The sequence below is a fragment of the Ascidiella aspersa genome, chromosome 2, assembly GCF_963924565.1.
Source record: "Ascidiella aspersa chromosome 2, kaAscAspe10.2, whole genome shotgun sequence".
NCBI classification, from domain to species: Eukaryota; Metazoa; Chordata; class Ascidiacea; order Phlebobranchia; family Ascidiidae; genus Ascidiella; species Ascidiella aspersa.
In genome coordinates, this window is record NC_139448.1 from 26,130,955 (window position 1) to 26,154,090 (window position 23,136).

Consider the following 23,136-nt stretch of genomic DNA (forward strand, 5'->3'; position numbering starts at 1 on the left):
AATTATAACTCAATAATTGCACTCTATTAGGTTAGTAAACTGCGCACGAAAGGTAAACACTATTTGAAACAAGGCACGATAAGCAGTGGACATAAAAGAAATACTGCAAAGTTTTAACAATTTTTAACGGCAGTGGATAAATATTCTTTAATTTTCGGCCAGATTTCGTCAGTTTTGGTTCCGCTGTAGTTGTGGAGTACACCTTGAGCACTGCAGAACATATTAAACAAAAAATAAAATGAGAGACCAACGTATTGTACATCGGGTTTCACCTCGATTTTAATCAGTAAACCAACAGGTTACGAATTACAACAGCAGGAGTAACGCACATAATCACAACCGCTTATCATAGGATTTATTTGAAATGTTCAGCACAACTAACTTCAAAACCTCTTGAATTGCATGGTGCAAACTGCATTTTCTTTAATTTAATTTTCTGGACTTTTTGCGCATTTTGTCTTTACGTTGAAACCGGCCAGATACGCGGGATAGTACAAGTGTAACCCTTACCTGTAAAATTCTAAAAGCGGCGCAGTTTGATTTTGGTATGTTTTAAGTCGGTTTTCAATTGTTTCTGGTTTATCGTCATCGCGTTGAACCAATGGGTCCCCAGTAACATCGTCAACACCCTGCAAAGCAATCGTGCAAGTACGATTAGTCAAATAAAATATATCGTTTTTGAACCATTTACAGTGAAAATCTAATAAATATTTTCTTCCTACCTATCACCTTATCTTCTATACTGAACAAAACGGTGTTGTCCAGGCTTATACTGGCCAATTCGCTAATTTTATTTCCATTTCTGTCGTGTCAACCAAAAAACAAAACTAATAAGCTTCCAATTTAGGTTAGCCGTTCATCTTTTAACATTTTTTGCTATATGTTATGGCTATGGGGGGATTATTTTCGGACTAAAACTGAGAAAGTTTGGCCTATTAAAAAAAGACAAATTTTGCAAAAAAAAATTTTACAAAATTTTGACCTCTTTAGTAATACATTGCAGGGTTGGCATTACATTGAAATTTGAACTGGCCAATCGGGAGACTGTCTACCAATCAGCACTCGCCGGACAAAATATACGCCAAAAATACCGGAGAGTGTGATCTTGGCATATTGCGGATAGTTAATTTTTATCCACTTAATCGGTCTTTAGAAAGCACTATATAGTCCACAGCCCAAAATCTCCCCGAGAAGTATTATTAAACAAGTGAGACGCCCATCGAAATAAACATTTTCTTCTTCACGCGACCGCTTCAATTGTTCATCGAATTTTTGAATGCGAAAGACTTTTTACTACGTGCGATGCGTTTGGTAAATTTCTTGATGTAATTGCGCAAGTGTATCGTAAGCCATTTAACGATGTAATTGGCATTCAGTGGTTCAAGATAAACATAAATTTATTACAGATCACTAGATTTATACTTCAGAAGTTCTGAAAACAAGAATTCATATTTGCTCAAGGGCACTCACCAATCGGACGAGTGAGTGTCAATTATCCCTCGCCCTGAGCGAAATTGGAAACCATGCATTGATTTGAACAATGCGATGCTAGTGCTACACATGTTTCAAGTCAGTCTTGACACTTAGTTGTCACTCGCTTAAACTCGATTTAAGAGCACCATTTTCCCCAAAACGATTTACAATAAAACACATTTTAGCAGTTCCAATCACCCTATATAAACGGCAGGTATTGATTTCGATATTCTTATCAATTTAAAAATAAATTCAGTAGAGGATATAATATATACAAATTTACCTACAGGAGTTTTGGGAGGATTAAAGCCGACATTGTACACCCGTCCGCTTCGCAAATGAGTCCATCTACTGCTAAGACGATCTTTGATGATGTCAAAAGGAATATCCAAGTTTATTACTCCATTTATTTCCTCTTTTTCCTGTAATGCTTTGGCCTGGGCAACAGTTCTTGGGAATCCTGTAACACCATTAAATTTGTGCTCGAAAATGTTTCTTTTTTAACATTTGACATTTATGTTTTGAATTGATCATGTGCATATATGTATGTATATTATAAGGTAGATTATATAATTGTGCATTTGAAGCAGAATAAAATAAAATAAATACAAATGCAATTTTACATAAAATGGTTAAAGCAATTACCATCAAGAAGCCAGCAGGAAGACTTAGGAATGACCTGGAGACTAGCGACTATCAGAGATATCATCAGGTCGTCTGGAACAAGTGTACCAGCTTTAATGTATTCATTTCCCTTTCTTCCAAGTGCTGAACAAAAACAGCAAAAAAGTAATAAATAATCTCCACACGTTTTTCTTAGTTGTTTTTATTTTACAAACTTAAAAATTTACCTTTATGGTAGAGTCTAACTATAATCACTTACATAACCTCTACTTTCCAAATCGTATAAAAAAAAAAAATTTAAATTGAGCCTTTACAAAAACATGCTAAAATACTTACAACTGTTGCGAGATATTTCTGATCGCAATAAATCTCCGCTAGACAAATGCTGCACTTTGTAATCCCGAATTATCCTGCTAGACACGGTTCCCTTACCTTAAGTAGAAGTTGGGTGAAATATTACAAGATTGTCATTAAAAGCACTGTAAATGAGTTAATTCTACTAATACAACTTTAACAAAGCTTCAATTTATACAAAAAATATTTTTAGATACACTTTGTTTAAAAACGTCTGTGATGCACTGTAATTAAAATGATATTTTGATTACACATAACATAAAATGTAAACTGATTGTTTAAGCCAATGATTTTCGAACTGTGTGTCGCAACACATTAGTGTGCATTCAGAGATTGTGAAGCTCTGTGCTACAAATATGTTGTTATTTTGTTTTTAACTTTTCATATCACAAATAGAGATGCAGGCAATGCTACAAGAATTGTATGTACACCAATTATAATAATTAAATAATTGATAAAATATTACCTACTACCATTCCTTTATTAGCAACGATTGTTAAAAGTATAATACTATTGTTCTGTAAAAAGTAAACAACATTTTTTTTTTTTAGTGTGCCACAAGCCAAAACAGATAGACAACCACTGGTTTACATAGTTAATAGACTAGAGTTAATACTCAGCCATTCATCAAGAAAAGGGTGACAAAATCATTATTACAGAATAAATCAGGGTTCAGGAACCGATCCATTTTTATCCATTCGTGGAGCCGGAGATGAAGCCAATTTATTTTTTTGCAGAGCTTGAGCTGGGGCCATTTTTATTATTTTTGTAGAACTGGAACCATTTTTAAATTTGTAAAGCTAAAGCTATAAATTTTTTATCTGTACTACCTCAAAAGAATGTATATTGCTCAAATAAAAACTACCAAACAGTTTAGTGTGAAAAATGTAATTTAGTCTAGCCCAGAGGTTTCCAATGTGGGAGGTACCGTCCCCTTGTGGGCGTTGGCGAGTTACAAGGGGGCGTTTTAGGTCTTTGTTTCATTTGGGGGGCGCTGAACGCACATAAGGGGGCGTTACATAAAAGTATTTGCGCAAAATTTTATAAAAAGTTCACATAAAAATAGTAACAAACAGCATTGTAATATGTAACATTGAAGCCTAAATGGCAACTTTGGTTCTCAAACGTAGTTTCCCAACCATTGTTAACTTCTGACGTATTAATTGGCTTTCTTATGTAAGGATGTTGGTTCTTGTTGCGTTTCACCGTTTTATACGTGGCAAAATGTTTGTATATTTAAGCAACCTACGGCCCCGCCGCCTATTTGACAAACTAGACATGAGTCCATTTCAAATATATACTTTTTGACTATGTTAACTACGTTGGTGCGAAAAGTTTTCACGCTTCGTGCGAATATTTTTCCGTGTATGGTTTGTTTACAGTTTAAATGCTTTCTTTTTAACTAGATCAGCGCTTCTTTACCGTTGCGCCATGGAAAGTCGCGAAAAAACGGATAACAAATTCAACAATATTGGACATATATTTTCAATTTAAAAGAAATGCAAGTATTCCCCCCCAAAAAATTGCGCTTGCTGCGCTTGCCAGGTGCGCCCGGCCTTAAAAAGGTTTACAAACACTGAACTAGATTAACTTTTAAGGTTTACTGTCTTAAATGTAATTAAACACGTTTTTAATAGCAAAATAATAACCGAGGCCCCCCTGATTCACAGTTGTTATAACATTTTAATACCACAATTCTTAGTTAACACTTTGTGCGGCCCACCGAGACCTTTTTAAGTTTTGGCCCGCGACTAGAAATAGGTTGCTGACCCCTGATTTAAAGTCTTCGGGCAGAAAGTTGAATTTGTCCTGGTATAAACATAACATGGTGAAATAATGTATGTATATTAGGAATTAATCTTTTATGCTGAGCTAACGACAAAACTGGATTTCATTATAAAACGCAATTATGGTTGTATGTCAATTGTATGTCCTGTTACCTACATGCCTTAATTTTTTAAGGTTTGTACCTACGTCATTAATTTAGTTCAATTTATACACATGCTCACGTAAATGTAAGTTAGACAACCTAAAACATGACTGACAAAGCTCATCAATTCAAAAGTGCTGACAGTTTAATGTTAGACAACGATTAATCTTATTCATTACTGCAAAGCAAGATGAGGGGGGGCGATGTGAAATAACATGACAAAAGGGGACACTCGTGTAAAAAAGATTGGGAAACACTGGTCTAGCCTGTGCTGAAAAAAACTTTCAAAAGTTATCGCAACTCACTTAGAGCCGTTCAATATGTGTTTCAGTGTTTTGGGGGACCGAAACGGTTCATTAGTTAAGTGCTTGACAGTTTAAGCTAGAGTCAATACTGGATTTATTACTATATTTAAATAATGTTTATTATGGCAAACTGAATGTTTAAAATAAGATGATATCTTCTCGCCCTTTCATGTAAATGATGACAATGACGTGAATGGGAGCAAATATTCTTTACTTTCCTGCCTTAATCAAACTCCGTTTATATAACTTATATAAATGACTGATTCTAATAAGACAGCAAAGTCTAAAAATGTATATTATTAACACTGACAATAAATATACAATATAAATGTCATATACCTGAACCGGGAGGCCCCATGATAACTGCATGGAATGCTTTTCTAACAGAACCGATCCTCATATTTTCTTCACTTTGATCAGAATAACAAAACCATGCAACAACAGGGATTAGCAGCAATACAAGTCTAGGCAGAAACCACATGCAAAAATTATTCTCCCAAGCCAGGTTTTCACTTGTAACTATACAATAAAATGATAATTTCATGCATATTTTACAAATTATTTCAAGACATATACATCAAAACTCTTTTTACATATCGTTGGTATAAAAGACAGAATAAACGTGATACTTAACAAAGGATTACATTAATAATGTGTAAATAAAACAGTGTTTCTAAATCTGTCAATGTTTGAATTTTATGTAACCAGACTTATGATGTGCTATTGTTAAAAAATACAAAAAAATAACTTTAATCCGCATTAAACAAATTTTAGCAGAAATATCCAAACAGATAAATCCAAAAATGTCAAATTTTAAATACTTTTAGGCCTAATATTTAAAATTGCCCTGCACAATTTTGTTGTTGTTTTTCAGCAAAAAGCTAACATCACCAGAAACATGAGATGACATAAACAAGCGAAACAGCTGCCAGCTGGCACTTTTTTAAATTGCCCCTCCATGCTCCATTGGCTGTCATAGAATGGTAAATCAGAAGTGCTTCTAACACGACTGAACCTTGATTTTTTCTTTAACAAACACCATTTTGAAAAAGTGACATTTATTTCTTCAAATCTATGCAAGTACAATGCGACAACGCGTGAATAAAGCTTGCAGTATGACAGAAAAGGTATAAAACGTTTTTGGCTGTTGGACTGGTGCAGCTGCCGTTCAACTCATTGCTTTTGCGATCAGGAAATATTTTTCAGCAAGGCACGTTGGAAAAATCTGTACCATCAGTCACCATTCCCTGCAAATCAAAGCAAAAACTATTATACAATGGTACAGAAATACTTCAGAACCATGGCGAGGAATCGAGGATTCAGGATTTTTGTTAGGGGGCATGCATTTTTGTTCAGAGATGACGTCACAAAGTTACGCCAAAGCGCAATGTCACAAATAAGTAACCATGAGAACACCATAGAGTTTGTTTTCTTTACGTTTTGCAGGTTGCGGGGGTGTTATTGTCAAATACCAAATATGTTATCGATTTGATCACGCAAAAGACGACATTACATCGTTATACTGAACAGTGAACAATAAACATGCTCGATTCGCGCGGAGCGCGAAAATTTTTGTATTTACAATAGGCAGAAAATACAGTTGTGTGGAGATATGGCCACGTCCCTCACCTGGATTCGCATCTGTCAACACAACATTCAGTTGCTTGAAAGCTTTTTTAAAGTGCACTTCTCATAAGTCAAGTGTGCGACTGTTAGCGAGTTCCAAATGAGCATTAAATTGCAAAGATATTTTAAATGTAAAAATGCTTCACAGTGTACGGGCTGCCATTATTTTCAACATAAAAGTAAAAAAATCTTTCGAAGACTAGATTCAGTGTTCATGCTTTTTTAGCAACACAGAAAACAGAAGTGTAGTTGTAAAATGCAAACAACATATAACTGCTTGTCTCGTTATTAGTGAACAAGCATATACTTGAGTCATTGAGTGTAAAATTATAAAAATTTAAAACTATGAAAATGTTTTAATTTTGTCGTATAGCCGGATGCAATTTAAAAACAACGACTTTTATTCGAGTTTACGGATACAAAATTTCCAACCAAAGCGTTCTTTGTTTAACTAAAAAATATTTTAAGTTAATAACATACCTTCACCACGTGCACGCATTCTCGTCACATATCCCTGACTTCGATTCTTGCGATAGTTTTCGAAGGGGTCGTTTTTCTCCATTCCAAGTCCCTTGAACTGATCGTACTTGTCGCGTACATCACCCGCTTTTACGGGATCCTAAAGTAAATAGAAAAACACACATAAGTTGAATAAAATGCACCTTTGTTAGTAAATCAGAATTGTCTAATTAAAATCAAAGAGTCGAATGTGTGTACATTTTATTACAAAAAGCATTTAAAACTGTGCCAGTCAAATATTGCAATACCAATCGGGTCTTATAAAAAAGTATACAGATATTTAAATCAAAAACCAAAGTGAAAAGCTTTTGTTCGAGTATTTCAAACTCTCCTAACAAACAACAAGTACAGAGGGAAAGAAGCTATCGTTTAGAATATTTTACACAATGAATATTGTACTTTTTCTAATACGGACTTATTCTGCTTTTCCGAGTTGTTATTGATATATATTCGTTGCAGTGTTGTAATGACTTGACTTGACTCAAGTCTTTTGGACAAATATCTTGGGATTACTTTAAGTGTTTTTCATCAAAATTTATATTAAGTTTCCACGTTAACCAACTTGATTGCCGACTTGCTGTACATTGCGTTTGTGTTGTTTTAGTTCAGGGGTTGTTAAACTTTTTTTTTTTTCAGAGCGGACCTCTAAAATATATTTTTGTCTCGCGTGGACCAGAGAAGGCAAACAATTAAAATATGACGTCATAAATTGACGTCACAATACAAATAAACTTCATAAATCTGCTGATTTCGGTTCAAAAACGTGAAAGTGAAGTGGAGTCAAAATACATTCAGTGCAAAACCGTTTTATTTTTAATTAAACTGTTTTCTTTAAAAAAATTATTACTTCCTAAATACACTCTATTTCAAGTAGGTATTTATGGACCCCCTTAAACTAGTTCACGGACCCCCAAGGGAACCCCTGTTTTAGTTGAAAATGTTGCACATATAATAATCGGACGATTTCATAATGACTTGACTTGACTGGAACTTAAAGTCATTTCAAAATGACCTGTTTACAATGCAGATTCTTTGATATACAATGCCTTGTTTAGATTTGCCAGTGTGTTTTTCCCGATTCTATAAGTTTACTCGTTTTACTATTTCATGGTAATTTCCAAAACATTTCTTATTTTTACACGTAATTTGCTTTAGAACTTATGTGTCTTATTGAAGCAAGCTTTAAAACTCCAGCATTCGACAGACAGACAGCCAAACATTCGCGAGTAACATAGCTTCAGCACAGAGCACCTGTATTCCTTGTTCGTTCGATCCGAGTCCTGCGCCTCCCCATCCCATCTTCCTCATCATCTGCGCTCCTCGATTGCCGCCGTCCAGCCGATCATCTCCTCCACCTCCGCCTCCTCCCTGCTGCATCATCATCATACCAGGATTGGCACCTGGAGGCTGCATCTGCATTGGCATCTGAGGAGCAGCAAACCTGCGACATATATGTATATTATACACTATACAGATTTAAGAGAAAAGTCGATTGCTTTTTGTACCCAGTTTCCTTGATCGTTTCTGCCAACTGAGCGCCACGATTAAGCTATTGTTATCACATATAAGGCTGCTTCTCATTATAATACAGAAAATGCCGAAGTTATATGAAAGGTGTAAAATTTCGCTTTGAGTACCACTAATTAGACAGGTAAGTGTAAGCATTTTTACCTTTGCCATATGTGATAAACTTAAAAAAGGATGACACCTTAGTGCAGTGGATCTCAACCGGGGTGGCGCGGCACCCTTGTGTGACATTTCTAATGCTAAGGGTGCCGAGAGATATTTGACAATCTTGAAGAATCTAATTTGTGCTCAACTCTTACTACTTTTTGTGTAAGATTTAGAGTGTAATAAATCCAATTATAATTTCCTACGTTGTGTAGAGTTGATGTGTGTTGTTCCTGTTCCGTTTATTGTGACATATTACTGGATTACCCACGGAAAAATCTTGTAGGGGTGCCGCAATCTATTTATTATTTCTGAGGGGTGCCGCTAGCCATAAAAGGCTGAGAAACACAGCCTTAGTGTATGCCTGGGCTCTTATTAAGCCAACTTACGTTGGTGGAGTTGGAGCACGATCGGGAGAACGAGATCTCGAGCGGGATCTGGATCCTGATCGTGAACGTGATCTGGAACGACTACCGCTTCTGGATCGAGATGAGCGAGATCTTTGGAAACAAAGTTGCTACTTCTAATTAACGATATTATTGGGATAAAGACAGAGGCTTTTGGATTAGTTCGTTTTCAAAGTCATTTAATGAACTTCATAAACAGTCAATGACAGATAAATACACAATTAGACATGCGTGTACGAACAACAACTGTGATCTTGCCCTTCTGAAGTCGCTTTTTGAACAACAATAACGGTCACGTATTATAGTACACCAGAAGCCTTCGACAATCGACAGACTAACCGAATTATTCGATTTGACGCAGACAAGGCAGGTTGGAAAACTAACTAGCGGTACACCCTGCTAGTACAAATAACTCTTTTTAAAGTAATCCACAGAACTACATACAGTACAGCATATTGTGTCTTACAAACAGAGCACAGGTCGCTCGACCAAATCCATTTGCTGCTATTATTTAAACACACATTTACAAAAATAAATAAAATAAAATAGACTTGTTAGTCTATTAATGTCACACAAACAACCTCTAGCGTTCGTAAAGCGCGCAAGGAGCTTAAACAACTAAACATGTACAAGTTACGAAACTTTTGAGAAAGAAGAAAAGCAGGTGTTACATATATTGAATGAAACTGACCAAACCAACATATAAAGTAGTAAACCTTGACGATGAGCTCCGCGATCTTGAGCGCGAATATGACCTTGATCCCGATCTTGACCTCGAGCGTGACCTTGACCTTGGGTAAGCTCGTCGATGGGGCGGCGAACTGAAAAGACAAAATAATGAAACCTAATTAACATGGGACACGCGAAGCAGTTTATAAGCTCTTCAACGATGTGAGTTTGTCTTACAAATAGGGAAGTTAAATGTAGGATATCAAATCCTTGGATTCGTATCCAAGTTTGCCGTTTATTTCGGGAAATTGGAACCTATATAATTTCGTCGTTTTATTCCGTATGTGTTGTTTATACGCGCGTGGCAAGTTAGGATAAAGGCCTGTAGGTTGGAGAAACAATTACGTCTTGCGTTAGATGCCGCAATGTAGTGCGACGTTAGCCATTAATAACCTCGCCATTATCAAGCGTTGTCGGGCGAGCGACTAACGTCCAATGCCAGTGCATTATTTGACTGCATAACAAATCACGTTTGTAGTAAAGTAGAACTTTGAACATCCCAAATTAAACCTTGTGAATTAAGTGGGTAACGAAATAGTCATAATTAAAAATTTGGGTAGAGTTCAAGAAAATACCTGGAGGGTGAACGGGAAAACTTTTCTGGGTTATCCTGCTGCTGAAGTCTTCTCTTGGCTCGCATCTTTGCTCGAAAGAACTCAAACAGGCCGTTGTGCTCCCAACCTTCACTGTATAGTGTGCAGCAATTAAACGTTTATAAGGCACAGTTTCTTTAAATTTTTAACATACATCAATCAAGCTGATAACTAGGGAAAACTAAGTGTTTGGATTCGACAAAGGTATTATGTCTTGTATCACTTGTGAAATGAAGTTTGCATCGAGATATTATGTTACGCTATTTATGTTTGTTGTTTCTTTATTGTCGACCTCAGGTCCAAGTCTGGGGTAACCGAAAACCAAAAAAAACATTTTTGGACCCTATTTCTGATACAAGATTCCATAAATATACGCTCCAAATTTTTAATCTGTGACTGCAGACGTGTAATAGGATCATTGGTAATGTGCCCATTCAAGAATCTAATACAGATCTCTGCCAACTTGCATACTTGTGCGAGAAAACTCACGGGTTTCTGGGTCTGTCGTGCGAGGGCGCGCTGTAGAAAGCCTCGACGGCTGCCAAAAGTCTCTCGCTGGGCGGAACCGGGGCGGGAAGACGGATCATGGTCGGGTCCAACTCCTTGTAGTCGGTTTCCTCAAGCTGAAAAAGCATTCGTGTAAAAGACATTTTTTGTCATAATAACACAAATTTACGATTTATTAGGTTTAAAAGTAAAGAAACTGGACATTAAACTACTGGTGTTTAGATTGGGTGTCGTGCCGACATTCGAGTTAACCTGACCACTACTTTACTGTGTTGTACAGCCAACTGCCAAAAAACGCAGAGGTGCAGATTTGACAAGGGTTGCGAATTTTAAAAAGCCTTTAGTTTTAAGTTACATAAGACCACTTTGGACTCCTACTCGGGTTTTTTTATTTTCATTTCAGAGCATTAAATTCGAAAATTTCGTTTTATTTTCAGAGCATTTAGTTTTATTTTCAGAGCATTAAATTCGAAATTTTCAAAATTATTTATTTAAAAGTCGGCACAGGTTCAATTTAAGTACTGTGAACATAGTCATTAAGCGAATCTTTAAAACAAAACTCATATTTGAACATCTAACCTTAACCAGTGGCGCCATAAGGCCAGCAGGTAGATCGAAGTAAGGCGCTTTCGGGATAATAGCAGATTCTTCCGTGTCCATGGGCATACCCATCGCGGGGCCGTCCCTATGGGGCGCTGGGCCCCGTCCCGGGGGCCAGGAACCCCGTTGGTCGCCGTATTGACCCCCTCCACCGTTAGGACCCCAGTTGTCGGGCGCGTCATTGCCGTGCCAGTCGTCCCTGCCACTGTTGTTGTTGTTTCTCCAGTTGGACGGCTGCTGCTGGTGTTGCTGGCCTCTCCTGTAGTTGTTACTGTATGGGACGTATCCATGCCGATTGATATTGCTGTTATTAGCATATTAACATTTTTCTTAATAGAGTTGGTTAGTCAGTTGTTTACGTTGTTACGCACGCAGTGCGGTTACAAGCCAAACTGTTGTGCTCGCGACAAGGCCCGTGCAAAAAATGCATCTATGAAAAGAATATAAGCACATTGTGGTATTTAACAACGTTTTTATAAACGCCGCTAAAACTAAAAGTCGGGGGTCGTTTAATAGGCCGATTCAAAATGTAAATTAATAGTTTTGTTTACTAGAGGCACAAATTACCGGTACTAGAGGATTTACAAGTTTAGCCCAATGTTTGATTCGACCTAACATGCAGGTGGATTTTCAGCAGGAAACTGCTGTTAACTCGAGAATAAATCTCTCTTTTTTTAAAAAATATTTGTCTGTGTAAAACTACTTGAATAGTTTAACTGAATAACCGACCTGTCTCTACCCTGGTCGTAATCATAAGCCAAGTTTGATTCGTCTTCCATCCCATAATCATCATTTCTGGACCACGGGGGTTCGTTTCCTCCCATGTGTTGGTGATCATGGTCTGCAAATAAAGTTATATTTCCTCAGCCATTGTTTGACTTCGTACTAACAGTATCGCACTTAACATTTTGCATGTGTATTTAATATTTATCTCAGATACGCTAAACCATGTAATGTACTCCAGGCCTAAAGTTAGTCGAATTAACAGTGTCAGCTGCACAGCCCTTTTTCGCCTTATTTGCGAGCGTTACTGATTGTCATTGACTTAAGTGCACTTAAGTCACTGTTTTCAAATGACTTGACTTGAATTAAGTCTATTCAGAAAATTACTTGACCTAAGTTTTTCGGACAAATGACTTGACTTGACCCAAGTCTTTTCAGACAAATAACTTCGGTTAAAAAACTGTTTTCTTAAAACATTTTTTATTAAATTGGGTTTATGTTAATTTTTCTACATAAAACACGTGGAATTTTTCGAAAGGCCAATCGACAAAGCAAACCTTGGTAGGAGTCCCTGCCTCGCTGAAACCTTTCCATGTTGTCATCGGCAAACTTCTGTTGATTGGCAGTTTTCTAAAAGTAAGCGTGACTTTTTGTCCTTTAATCTAACTTGACTGAAATAAAAACCTAATAGTCAGTAATGACTCAGTAGATTGCAAACAACTTGCTGTGGGTCTTTATTTTCAAATAGACAGTAGATTGCAACTAAAATGAAACATTTTTAGGGTGAATAAAGCAGTCTTGAAAGATTAGCATTGCTTAATTAAAAAAAAACTGTAGAAATAAAAGATCCATAACCCGTTAAACAGTAGAAAATTTATACAAAATTATGCGTCAGAGTTAATTCCGAACATATATGCAGGATTCCGGTCGCGATAACTTTTATGATTAAGAGAACAACCATTAAATTGTCGACAAAACGGATTTACTAAAAAACAGGGGCCGAAAAAACTAACTTTTTGAATTTCGAGGAGCCTGCGCTTTTCTTCCACCTGACCCTTCAAATGTTTGGCATATTCTTCGTTCTGGCGCACGTATTGCTGGTACTGCGCGTTTGTGGTGTTCTTCACCTTGTTGGCAACCTCAGCGTACGTATTTCTCAGGTTTTCCTGTGCGGAATAGATAGAGGGAAATTGAAACACACAGATTTAAAAGATCAACTGTTACCTGACACGAAAAGTGCATACCAATATAGTTTGGTAAAATTTAATTTTTGGACTTTTTGTGATAAATTTTTGTAAGCGAACAAAATGCAGTGAATCAAAAAGTTATGTACTTCTAATAATGAGTCTTTAGCAAACACAACAAAACAATATGTTGACTTGACTTGCAATATAATGAAGCCACTGTTTAGGACTTTTAAGGCTTCAAATTTATTCCTGGCCAGTTTTCAAATATAGCATGGTCAAATAACATTTGATTTTTTTACATACTTTGTACTTCTTTAATGCAATATCTGGTTGTCCCAGATCTTCCATTGTTTGATCACTGAAATACTTGAATCGACTCCAAAGCCCAAGCAGTTTCGTGAGCCTTTCCTGATGCTCTTCATTTGCATCTAAAAGCAACGAAAGTAAAACTTTTAACACCATTAAGTTAATTTTATTGTTTCGGCCACAGTACTACTTTTTGACATGTTAAGTATTTTTTTCATTGTCTAAATAAAAAAATTAAAAAACAGATGTTTTATATCTTTTTTTTTTTAAATTCCATTTGTCACTATATAATTCTAAATTCGATCAAACAGATACACTACATATTTTGAATATCAATATAACAAAAAAATTGTGCAAGGTTTATAAAACCACAGTATTGATTTACTACCCATTATAGACTTACTTGTTTGTGTTGTTGCAAAAATCGGTACTATAACATTTTCTAGCGCACTTGAAAGAGAAGATAGATTTTTGCGAGAAGCATGATGCAGCACATCATTTATAAGGTAGATGATGTGCAACTGTGTTGTGAACGCCTGACTGGGATCAATCTGTATGGATATACCTGAATGTTAGGCAGTCAGCAGAATAGTCTAGCAAAGCGAGTTGATTCAAGTCAGACACTTTTCATAAATGGTAAATGATATGTAAATGAAAGCATGGTCAGTATATATCGGAATAAACTACGTCACAGTATAGACATTAGGCAGAAGATTTAATTAATGAAATAATTTTATTTACTGATAATTTGTATTCTAAAATTGGATTTTAGAGTAAAAAAATACATTTTAGGCCAAAACAAAAGGAACGAAATTTGCTGACCCATTATACATTTAAAAATAACAACAAACCTGTTTAACAGCAGATGTAACTTTCCAAAGCACTTGCCTTGCCACTACCTCACATTGCTTTTCACTAGAACTATTGGCCAGGATCCACGTTTTTCCACTCTACAACACAAATAATTATAATAGCAGATCAATACTAATTACCAATTTTTTTTTAGATTAATTTTCATAAAATCCCCAAAATACATAGAGTTGCCCCAAAAAGATTTAAACAGAAATCGCCGTTATTTGAACTTTAATAGCTAAACAAAAATTACCACTCACTGCTATGGAGTCTTTGGTGCAGGACTCAATAATCGGCTGCAGAACCTGATCAAACGCACTGAGAGAAATTTCAGCATCAGCTGCAGATTGGAGTCGAAAATCATTCTCAGCCTTCTCAATTTCAATTGTTATCTGTTTTTCCTGCTGGGCCATTAGAGCCTGGAAACAAAAAAGGCGAACTTGTACAAACATTTATAATTGGTTAACTTAACTTTTTTTATGCAGTAGATCCCTTTAACTCCTATTCAATATTTAATTCTCCCTTTGGATAAAAAAAACATAATGACATTACAAAGGGAATATAAACTCTTTAAAATTGCTAGCGTTTAAAGCGCTATATTATAATTGGGTCATTCCATTGCTACTGGTACAGTGGTGGCACCCTATGTCATAGATTTTTTTAAAATTTTATTTGTATAATCTCCCTGCAATTCTATGAAAAGTGATACCAATTTTACCGAAATTGGTCAAGTACTTTTTGAGATATCAGCGACTGAAAATTGGCCCTTTTTAGGCTTTTTCGTGATCGCTCATGCATAAAATTTAACTGCAAATTTTGTTTGACCTATTATGAAAGTGTTTTAAATGGTAACTAAAAAATTCCAATGCATATCAGTTCTTCAAAGTAAGCAGATTCTAAAAAGATATATTGTTGTTTGTTTTTGTATCACTACAGGCCACCAAGTGGCTAGTTTCACACATGACTATTTGTGATCAGTCATGCATGACAAAACTTTGATTGGTTATAGCGAAAAATACTCTACTTCGATTTTTCTGCAACTTAGCTTAAATGAAAGGTAATTTTGTTGGCTTTCTAGCTTCCAAATATGAAGTGGGATATTTGAGTAGAAATTACAAAATTTCATTGCTTTGTAATAGATTGCGAAAAAGCTTTATGACGCACTATTATAATGTATAATTATGAAATGTGATTGTCTGGTGCTTTTAAGAAGTCAAAAAACTTATAGAAATTTGCTGGTACAGCAATGCACACTAGAAGCCAATACATAGACCAATAATTTTAATCAATGTATGGCAAAATTGCTATTAATTGTAATGTTTTGCGACTGAAAACTTTTATGCACAATCAGCGCACAATACTACTTATACTAACACAGAGGAGGATTCTATACGATGACAAAGAGAAAGATATCATACGATGTTAAGTACAAGTATATATGTATATTGGAAGACATCTCATATTCAAGTAACAGACTACCAAGAGCTTAAATCTTTAGCAATGTTATTGCAAAGCACTGCCCCTCATTCAGTTACACCAGAGGCAGGAACCTTTTTAACTAAGGGAGCCAGGGCCTTTCGAATATAAAGAGATTCCCTAGAAGAAGGAAAAAAATTTGCTACTATGAGTAATAAAAAGAAAATATAGAGTTAGGAAAGCGGTTGTGGCCGCTTGCAATTTTATTCAGATCATGCTGAAAAATGATAGCTTACATTTATCTGCAAGCAAGATTCTTTTATGAAAACAGCCATATGGCCTTACCAAAAGAACCATACATAACTCAGGTTCCCGACCCCTGAGTTCACAATATTAACTGTACAGTATGTTCTAAACAGCCATTATTACTAAGTACTAATTAATAATACATCTAAAGATCTAACACTCATTAAGGTTGAAAGTTGGTGGAAATAAGCTTCGGTGTGATTTCAAATCAGGTCTGAAACTAGCTGCAATTCATACTGCCTCAAGTTACAAAAACTTATAAAGATGCGTGGGACCAGTCACACCACTTTTTTAAAATCAGACTTCCATCAGACTTGGAGATGTGGTATTGTCCTTTTAATGTTAACAAAACATGACATGCAATGTGGCACAAAACATGATGAAATGGAAAAAAGTATTGATAGGTTTTAGTCTGGACCGACTTTAAAAGGTACTATACTCCACTATTTGAACCACTGAATGAAGGATTTATACGACATAAGGACAAGTTGTGACCTTGAATTTGCTGTGCAATCTAAAATTTGTGAAAGCACTACACCACCTTAAATGCCAATGCTTTCTCCTGTTGCTTATGTTTCACAAGTTTGGATATGAGCATGACTGGTACATGGGCTGCATAGTCTCTATTGCTAAAGATGATGGTATATATGTCAAGTTGTTACTGCATGCATCCCAAAAGACCTGCTCAATCATATTACTGGCCTCAAAGGCAAGACCAATATTTTTTCCTTTGGACCATGTTTTGTGCCAGATTGCATGTCATGTTTTGTTAACATCAAGAGGACAATACCAAATCTCCAAGTCTGATGGAAGCCTGTTTTTTGAAAAGTGGTGTGACTGGTCTCACACATCTTTATAAGTTTTTGTAACTTGAAGCAAAGTGAATTGCAGCTAGTTTCAGTCATGATTTATAATCAAACCAAAGTTTATTTCCATCAAATTTTCAACCTTAATAAGTGATAGATCTTTAGATGTATTATTAGTTAGTAATAAGGGTTACTTGGAACATATGGTGCAGTTATTATTGTGTAACTGAAGGAAGGGCGGTGCTTTGCAATAACATTGCGAAAGATTGAAGCTCTTGGTAGTATGGTACTTGAATATGAGGTGTCTTCCAATATACATATATACTTGTACTTAAAATTGTATAGTATATTTCTCTTTGTCATCGTATAGAATCCTCCTCTGTGTTAGTATAAGTAGTATTGTGCGCTGATTGTGCATAAAGTTTTCAGATGCAAATCATTAAAATTATTGGCAATTTTCGCCATATATTGATTGAAATTATTGGTCTATGTATTGGCTTCTAGTGTGCATTGCTGTACCAGCAGACTTCTATAAGTTTTTTTGACTTTCTGGAATCACCAGACAATCACATTTCATAATTATACATTATAATAGTGCGTCATAAAGCTTTTTCGCAATCTATTACAAAGCAATGAAATTTTGTAATTTCTACTCAAATATCCCACTTCATATTTGGAGGGTAGAAAGCCAACAAAATTACCTTTCATTTAAGCTAAGTTGCAGAAAAATCGAAGTAGAGTATTTTTCGCTATAACCGCTCAAAGTTTTGTCATGCATTACTGCTCACAAATAATCATGTGTGAAACTAGCCACTTGGTGGCCTGTAGTGATACAAAAACAAACAACAATATATCTTTTTAGAATCTGCTTACTTCGGAGAACTGATATGCATTGGAATTTTTAAGTTACCATTTAAAACACCTTCGTAATAGGTCAAACAAAATTTTCAGTTAAATTTTATGCATGAGCGATCATGAAAAGCCTAAAAAGGGCCAATTTTCAGTCGCTGATATCTCAAAAAGTACTTGACCAATTTCGGTAAAATTGGTATCACTTTTCATAGAATTGCAGGGAGAATCTACAAATAAAATTTAAAAAAAATCTATGACATATGGTGCCACCACTGTACCAGTAGCAATGGAATGACCCAATTATCTTCTTTTTGATTAACTAACTTTGCTGAATGGTATTCGAAAAAACAACAATGTATGTTAGTGAAAAGCACACAGAGCGCTTTATGAAGTAATAGTAAGGAATCATTTATAACATTTGTTTGGCATGCAAAAATAACATACGGGATCTGCTCACTTGCACAGATATATATGCATATTATGTAGTTTGCAAATTGTTCTAAAATTTCACTGACAATAAACAATAAGTTTTTTAAACCACTTTTTATTGTTTAAATTAGTTGGTATCACTCCTCTACATTCCTTATTCGAAATGGCCCCCTAACCTTCCCTATTGATTTAACCCAGCCTCATGTGAAGTCTTATATATATAAAGAATGAGCCAAGTGAAACGACATGTGCATAAAAACTCAAATGAAAAGGGATTGACCTAATAAAATATTAAAAAAAAAACTATTTTTGTACTATTAAACAAACATTGATGTTAAACAATTCATTATACTTTCTCACACAAATACCCAATCCCCCTAGTGGGAAATTCCCTTTGGTTACAACATTAGTGTGAACCAATACTTTTTTGTTGTCCTATTAAATTTGCTCACAATAGAAATGTGTGATGAAGCAGACTATATTTTTTTAGGGGAAACAACATCAAAAATGTCACACACTTCCATTTGTCATAGTGTGGCATTGTCCCAAGGCGAAAAACATGAATAAAAAAATGGATAACGAAATCTAGTTTGCTTTAGACTAGCTTGTTACAAGTAAAACAAATGTAACCTGGTGCTGTTGCAGAAGATTATTCTCGCTGTCTTGAATTTGCTTTTCGACTTCTTCTTCCTCCTTTTCGAGTTCCTGCTCAAGCTTCACTACACCAGTGGGAATGGCCTTGGACATCATAAGCGGAGGCGGAGGGGTGCCATGGCTGACTGGTTGTGGTAAAAGGGGAGCCTGGTGCTGTGAAGCGCCACCCTGCTGCTGTTGCCATGGTGCTTTAGATATAGACTGCTGCTGCTGTTGTTTCCAAGGAGGAACTGACATCTGAGAAGGCATGGGAGGTAATAGAGAACTGTGTCACACATTTTGGTTAATTTGCTGGTGGGTGGCTTGAGGCTTACATTTAAGGATAGTTCAATTCAATTCAAAACATAGATATCAGGGGTGGGCAAATGTATTCAAAGGAAGAGCTATGTGCAGAAAATACAAGTACCAGAGAGCCTCAAAATTATTTTAATCTAAAAACTGTAAATAATGTATGTAAGTTCACAATAAAACAAAATTGTAAATAATTAACACAAAAATAATAATGGTAATAACAAAATAACACGCACAATATTTACCAATATCAGTCTTTTGTTTGATTTGCTAATCTCTAAAACCTTAGTAATGAAATTGTGTTGACTTGCTGTTAGCTAACTCTTCAAATTATATGTCTAGTTTTACGTCATAAACAAAATACTAGCTTAAATAAAGAAAAGAAAAAGAGAGAAACGTTCAAAAACAGTACTCTTGGTAGCTGTTACAGTTTTTTATGGAATTTTACTATTCAACTAGAAGAGCCACAAAAAAAATGACGGTGAGCTGCATGTGGTTGTCAAGTCGCAGTTTGCCCACCCCTGATAAATATAATATATATTTATGAACATTTCAGCATTGCTTAAGGGCAAATTTAATTACCTGTTGAGAAGGTATGGCCTGCTGCATTTGAGAACCAAACGGACTGTTGGAAAAGCCTGGTTTAATTTGTTGTTGTTGTTGTTGTGGTTGCTGCTGCCATGGGGCACTTTGTAAGGCGGTGGAGTCGGATCCACCCTGGGCAGCCATCTTGGCCTTCTGCTGGTTCATGACTGAGAAATTTGTTGTTCAGAAATTTGATTGGCAAATAGTATGAAAATAAACCACCAAACATAATGGGAAGAAAATATTCTGGTAAAGTTTGCTTTTGTACCTTTAAAATGGAAGTGATCCACAATAATGCATTCATTACAAAAAAGAAGAATTAAACAAAAACAAGTTTGTCAACATAATTTATTGATATAAAATAAACAAGCCGACCTTAAATACTATATACAACAGGCAACATTTGAAAATTGCACAACTTGTGTTTGTAAAATGAAACCTAATAGATTTAAAATCTTTTGAAATTTAAAAAAGCAAACATTTTTGTAAAACTACTATTTTACCCATATGGCTTTGTACAGCATTTAAATGTAAGTGTTTGAGGCTAGCAAAAGTGCTTACTCTGCTGTTCGGTTGATAGTTTGAATTGGTAATAACTATAGTATTGACCACCGAAGAGAAATGAGAACTTCGAATTGTTTTTCTGTTTTTCCTTTGTCATTTTTTCGAACTCTATTCCATTGCGAGAGACAAAGTTGGCAAGCTTGTCAATTATGTTCTTCAAATCAGGATCTGAAAACAATTATTAATATTTTACACTTTAGATAAATAGTCAATAAAAAGTAGGTTAGAAAACCATAATTTTTAGTTTATGCAAGTGTATGTAACAAAACAATGATAACCTGCACAAATAAAAATGTTAAGACAAACATGACTGTTAAGCTACTGTGAGGAATGCTTTATTGGTTAGGATAATGCATGATTTATTTATTTGGTAAGGAACTATTGATGAAAATGTTTAGTGATGATATAACAATAGCAATTATGAACAATATCAAGCAATCACCAAAAAACATATCATAAAACTAATACTTGTGTCTATTACATATAACACACTTACCCTCTGGAGGTTTGGGTAAATCCATTTTAAGTTTGGACAGTAAAGTTTAAACTTAAACCAGGTTTACAACTTACAAGCACCTGTATTAAGCAAAAAAATATATCAGTTTAAATATTTGCCTAAAATCATTAATAAGTCAAATGTAACATAATATAGTAAAAAAAAATTATCCATAAGTTTTTTTAATAAAGATCACAAAATTATTTTTGAATTAAATGTGTAAAGTTAGCAGATCATAGAGATTGACCGATGAAATACAGATCTAATATCCATTTAAAAAGAATAAAATTGCCAAACACAACTATCAACAAATAAAGTATGTTTGCTTTTCAGAATTAGCAAAGTTTATGAACCCCAGTCTTTGCTCCCAAATATGCCAACATCTCCTTGCTTCCATCATATTATGTATGCACTTTAGTTGCACATTCCAAGAAACATTTTAACCACCATGTAATGTTGAAATAAAGGTAATTGTGTCGTTTTCTTCTAACTCATAGGCAGTTTCACCCAGAAGCATCCAATCAGCATCATTAATCAGCACAAGAATGCCAGGCCGTATAGTTTCTCCTTGAAGAAAAAGTTCTGGGCGGTTTTTCAGGAGGTTGTCCTTTATCCATACAAGAAGCTGTTTCAGTGTCCATTTCTTTGACTTTTCCAACTCAACTTTGTAGCTTTTACAATTGTCAAAAAGAAGTTCGGCCCCACCACTAAATTCAAGATTGATGTTTACCATTATTTATAGTTTATTAATCAATCTGGAATTTTCAAAACCTGTAGTATTGTTTTATAAACCTACAAGGAGAAAGGAATTTTAAATGTGGAACATACATTATGGTTGCAAATAAAAACAAAATCAATGCTATATTTAACTACTTACTTAATAGTTCAACATTACAGAGAGTGCAAGCAATAGAATTTTCACAGTTTATAGAAGTTTTACTACTAGACCACGCAAGAAAGTTGTGCATGGAAAATTTAGTTGTCTTTAAGAATCTGGACAGTTTCCTTGCTGGTTATGTAGCTCAGACCTGACCAAACGGTGGTAGTTGCAGTTAAACCCCACAAAACTTTTAACAGAAAACTGTCAGAAATTTCAAAAGCTGGAGCAGCAACCGAAGACCAGATCAAAATCATTTGTAAAGTGGTATTCACTTTGCTAATTAGGGTGGGTGCCAGTTTTGCATTGACCAAAGTTGGGTCAAAAAAGCGCTTTAATGTGCGTGGCGGCGGACAGGTACGATAGCGCAAGTAAAACACAGCAGCAATTAGGAGAAGATCACGACTAACAAAAAGGGCAGTGAGCTGCCAGGGTAACACCCCAACATAGGTTAGTGATAAGCACAGCACTGCAACAAGTACTTTATCTGCTAAAGGGTCTAGCGCAGATCCCAACGCAGACTGTTGCGATGGCCATGTTCTGGCAATCTGACCATCTACAACATCAGTGATTCCGGCGAGGACAAAAAGTCCAAGGGTTAGTTTGTATTCATGGCACAACACAAGATAGCCGATGTAGGGGGTTAGGCAGAGTCTAAACAAGGACAGAAAGTTGGGAATAGTGTAAGGGTTTTCTTTCTTGACTGGTGCTTGATGGATTTGTTCTTGCTTGTCGCTATCTCCTAACAAATTCTCCCACTTTTCTTGCTTTGAACCTTTTGTGCTTTCACTTGAAAAATAGCAGCAAAATGTCAGACAAGGTGTTTTTTCAAAGCAGAGTTTTGTAATTGGAGCATTGGAAGTAATGTGGTTGTTATAGCCAGAGACTGCATAGCTTAATGCTTTGGATGAATCACAGTACACTGATTTTAGCACATGGGAAGTGAGTCCACTTTTTCGGAAATTTCCAGTAATGGAAACTTTAAATAAACACCTAAAAGCATTCATTTACGATAAAATAGTTATTGACCTCAAAAATATAAGAACAGCTGTTGCAACTAACGATTAATATTTTAACTGATTAGGTTTGTCTAGTGCACATATGATTTTTGTCACACACATTTTGGCCTGAAACAGGGGGTTATAAATAAATTAGGAATTTTTGTAACTTTTTTTACAGTACAAAGCATACACTGGTTGAATATGCGTAGAAAACGATGGATTTTGGGCAGGGTCAAATGGCATTACAAACAATACAACTTACAATGCATTTTCTAGACCAGCGGTTCCCAAACTTTTCCAAAAATTTGGCCTGGCGGACCCTTTGCAATGATTTTATTATTTCGCGGCCCTATAAAAATTCAAGGGTCAGTTGACCCAGGTTTTTGTAGTACACTGGTGCAGTCACGATTCTTTCTAATGTAACAACTTTCTAACTAATATGAACGATTAGCA

General features: G+C 35.5%; 3 protein-coding genes across 4 annotated transcripts; all 3 read right to left on the reverse strand.

Annotated features, from left to right (window-relative positions):
* Positions 1 to 2,433: 2,433 nt before the first annotated feature.
* LOC146164531 (calcium homeostasis endoplasmic reticulum protein-like) lies at positions 2,434 to 20,931 on the reverse strand. Of its 2 annotated transcripts, none has more exons than XM_083381155.1 (20): positions 20,806 to 20,931; positions 20,307 to 20,477; positions 19,743 to 19,912; positions 18,846 to 19,106; positions 14,667 to 14,825; positions 14,406 to 14,504; positions 13,958 to 14,105; positions 13,552 to 13,676; positions 13,075 to 13,227; positions 12,619 to 12,691; positions 12,068 to 12,179; positions 11,318 to 11,609; positions 10,721 to 10,854; positions 10,214 to 10,324; positions 9,626 to 9,730; positions 8,892 to 9,002; positions 8,083 to 8,272; positions 6,793 to 6,931; positions 5,026 to 5,933; positions 2,434 to 2,529 (listed from the first exon to the last, which is right to left on the reverse strand). In XM_083381155.1, exons 1-19 carry the CDS (start codon positions 20,828 to 20,830, stop codon positions 5,920 to 5,922), a joined length of 2,592 nt encoding a protein of 863 aa, XP_083237281.1. In that variant the 5' UTR covers positions 20,831 to 20,931; the 3' UTR covers positions 2,434 to 2,529; positions 5,026 to 5,919. The 2 variants fall into 2 exon arrangements, with proteins under 2 accessions (XP_083237281.1, XP_083237279.1); XM_083381153.1 differs by having other exon boundaries at positions 11,318 to 11,642.
* LOC146164532 (ubiquitin-related modifier 1-like) lies at positions 20,886 to 21,567 on the reverse strand. The gene has a single exon (XM_083381157.1). The coding sequence runs from the start codon at positions 21,536 to 21,538 to the stop codon at positions 21,245 to 21,247; it is 294 nt and encodes a 97-aa protein (XP_083237283.1). The 5' UTR covers positions 21,539 to 21,567; the 3' UTR covers positions 20,886 to 21,244.
* Positions 21,568 to 21,597: 30 nt separating this feature from the next.
* On the reverse strand, positions 21,598 to 22,861 carry LOC146164533 (cardiolipin synthase (CMP-forming)-like). Its single transcript, XM_083381156.1, has one exon. It carries the CDS (start codon positions 22,687 to 22,689, stop codon positions 21,781 to 21,783), a length of 909 nt encoding a protein of 302 aa, XP_083237282.1. The 5' UTR covers positions 22,690 to 22,861; the 3' UTR covers positions 21,598 to 21,780.
* Between the last annotated feature and the right edge of the window lie 275 nt (positions 22,862 to 23,136).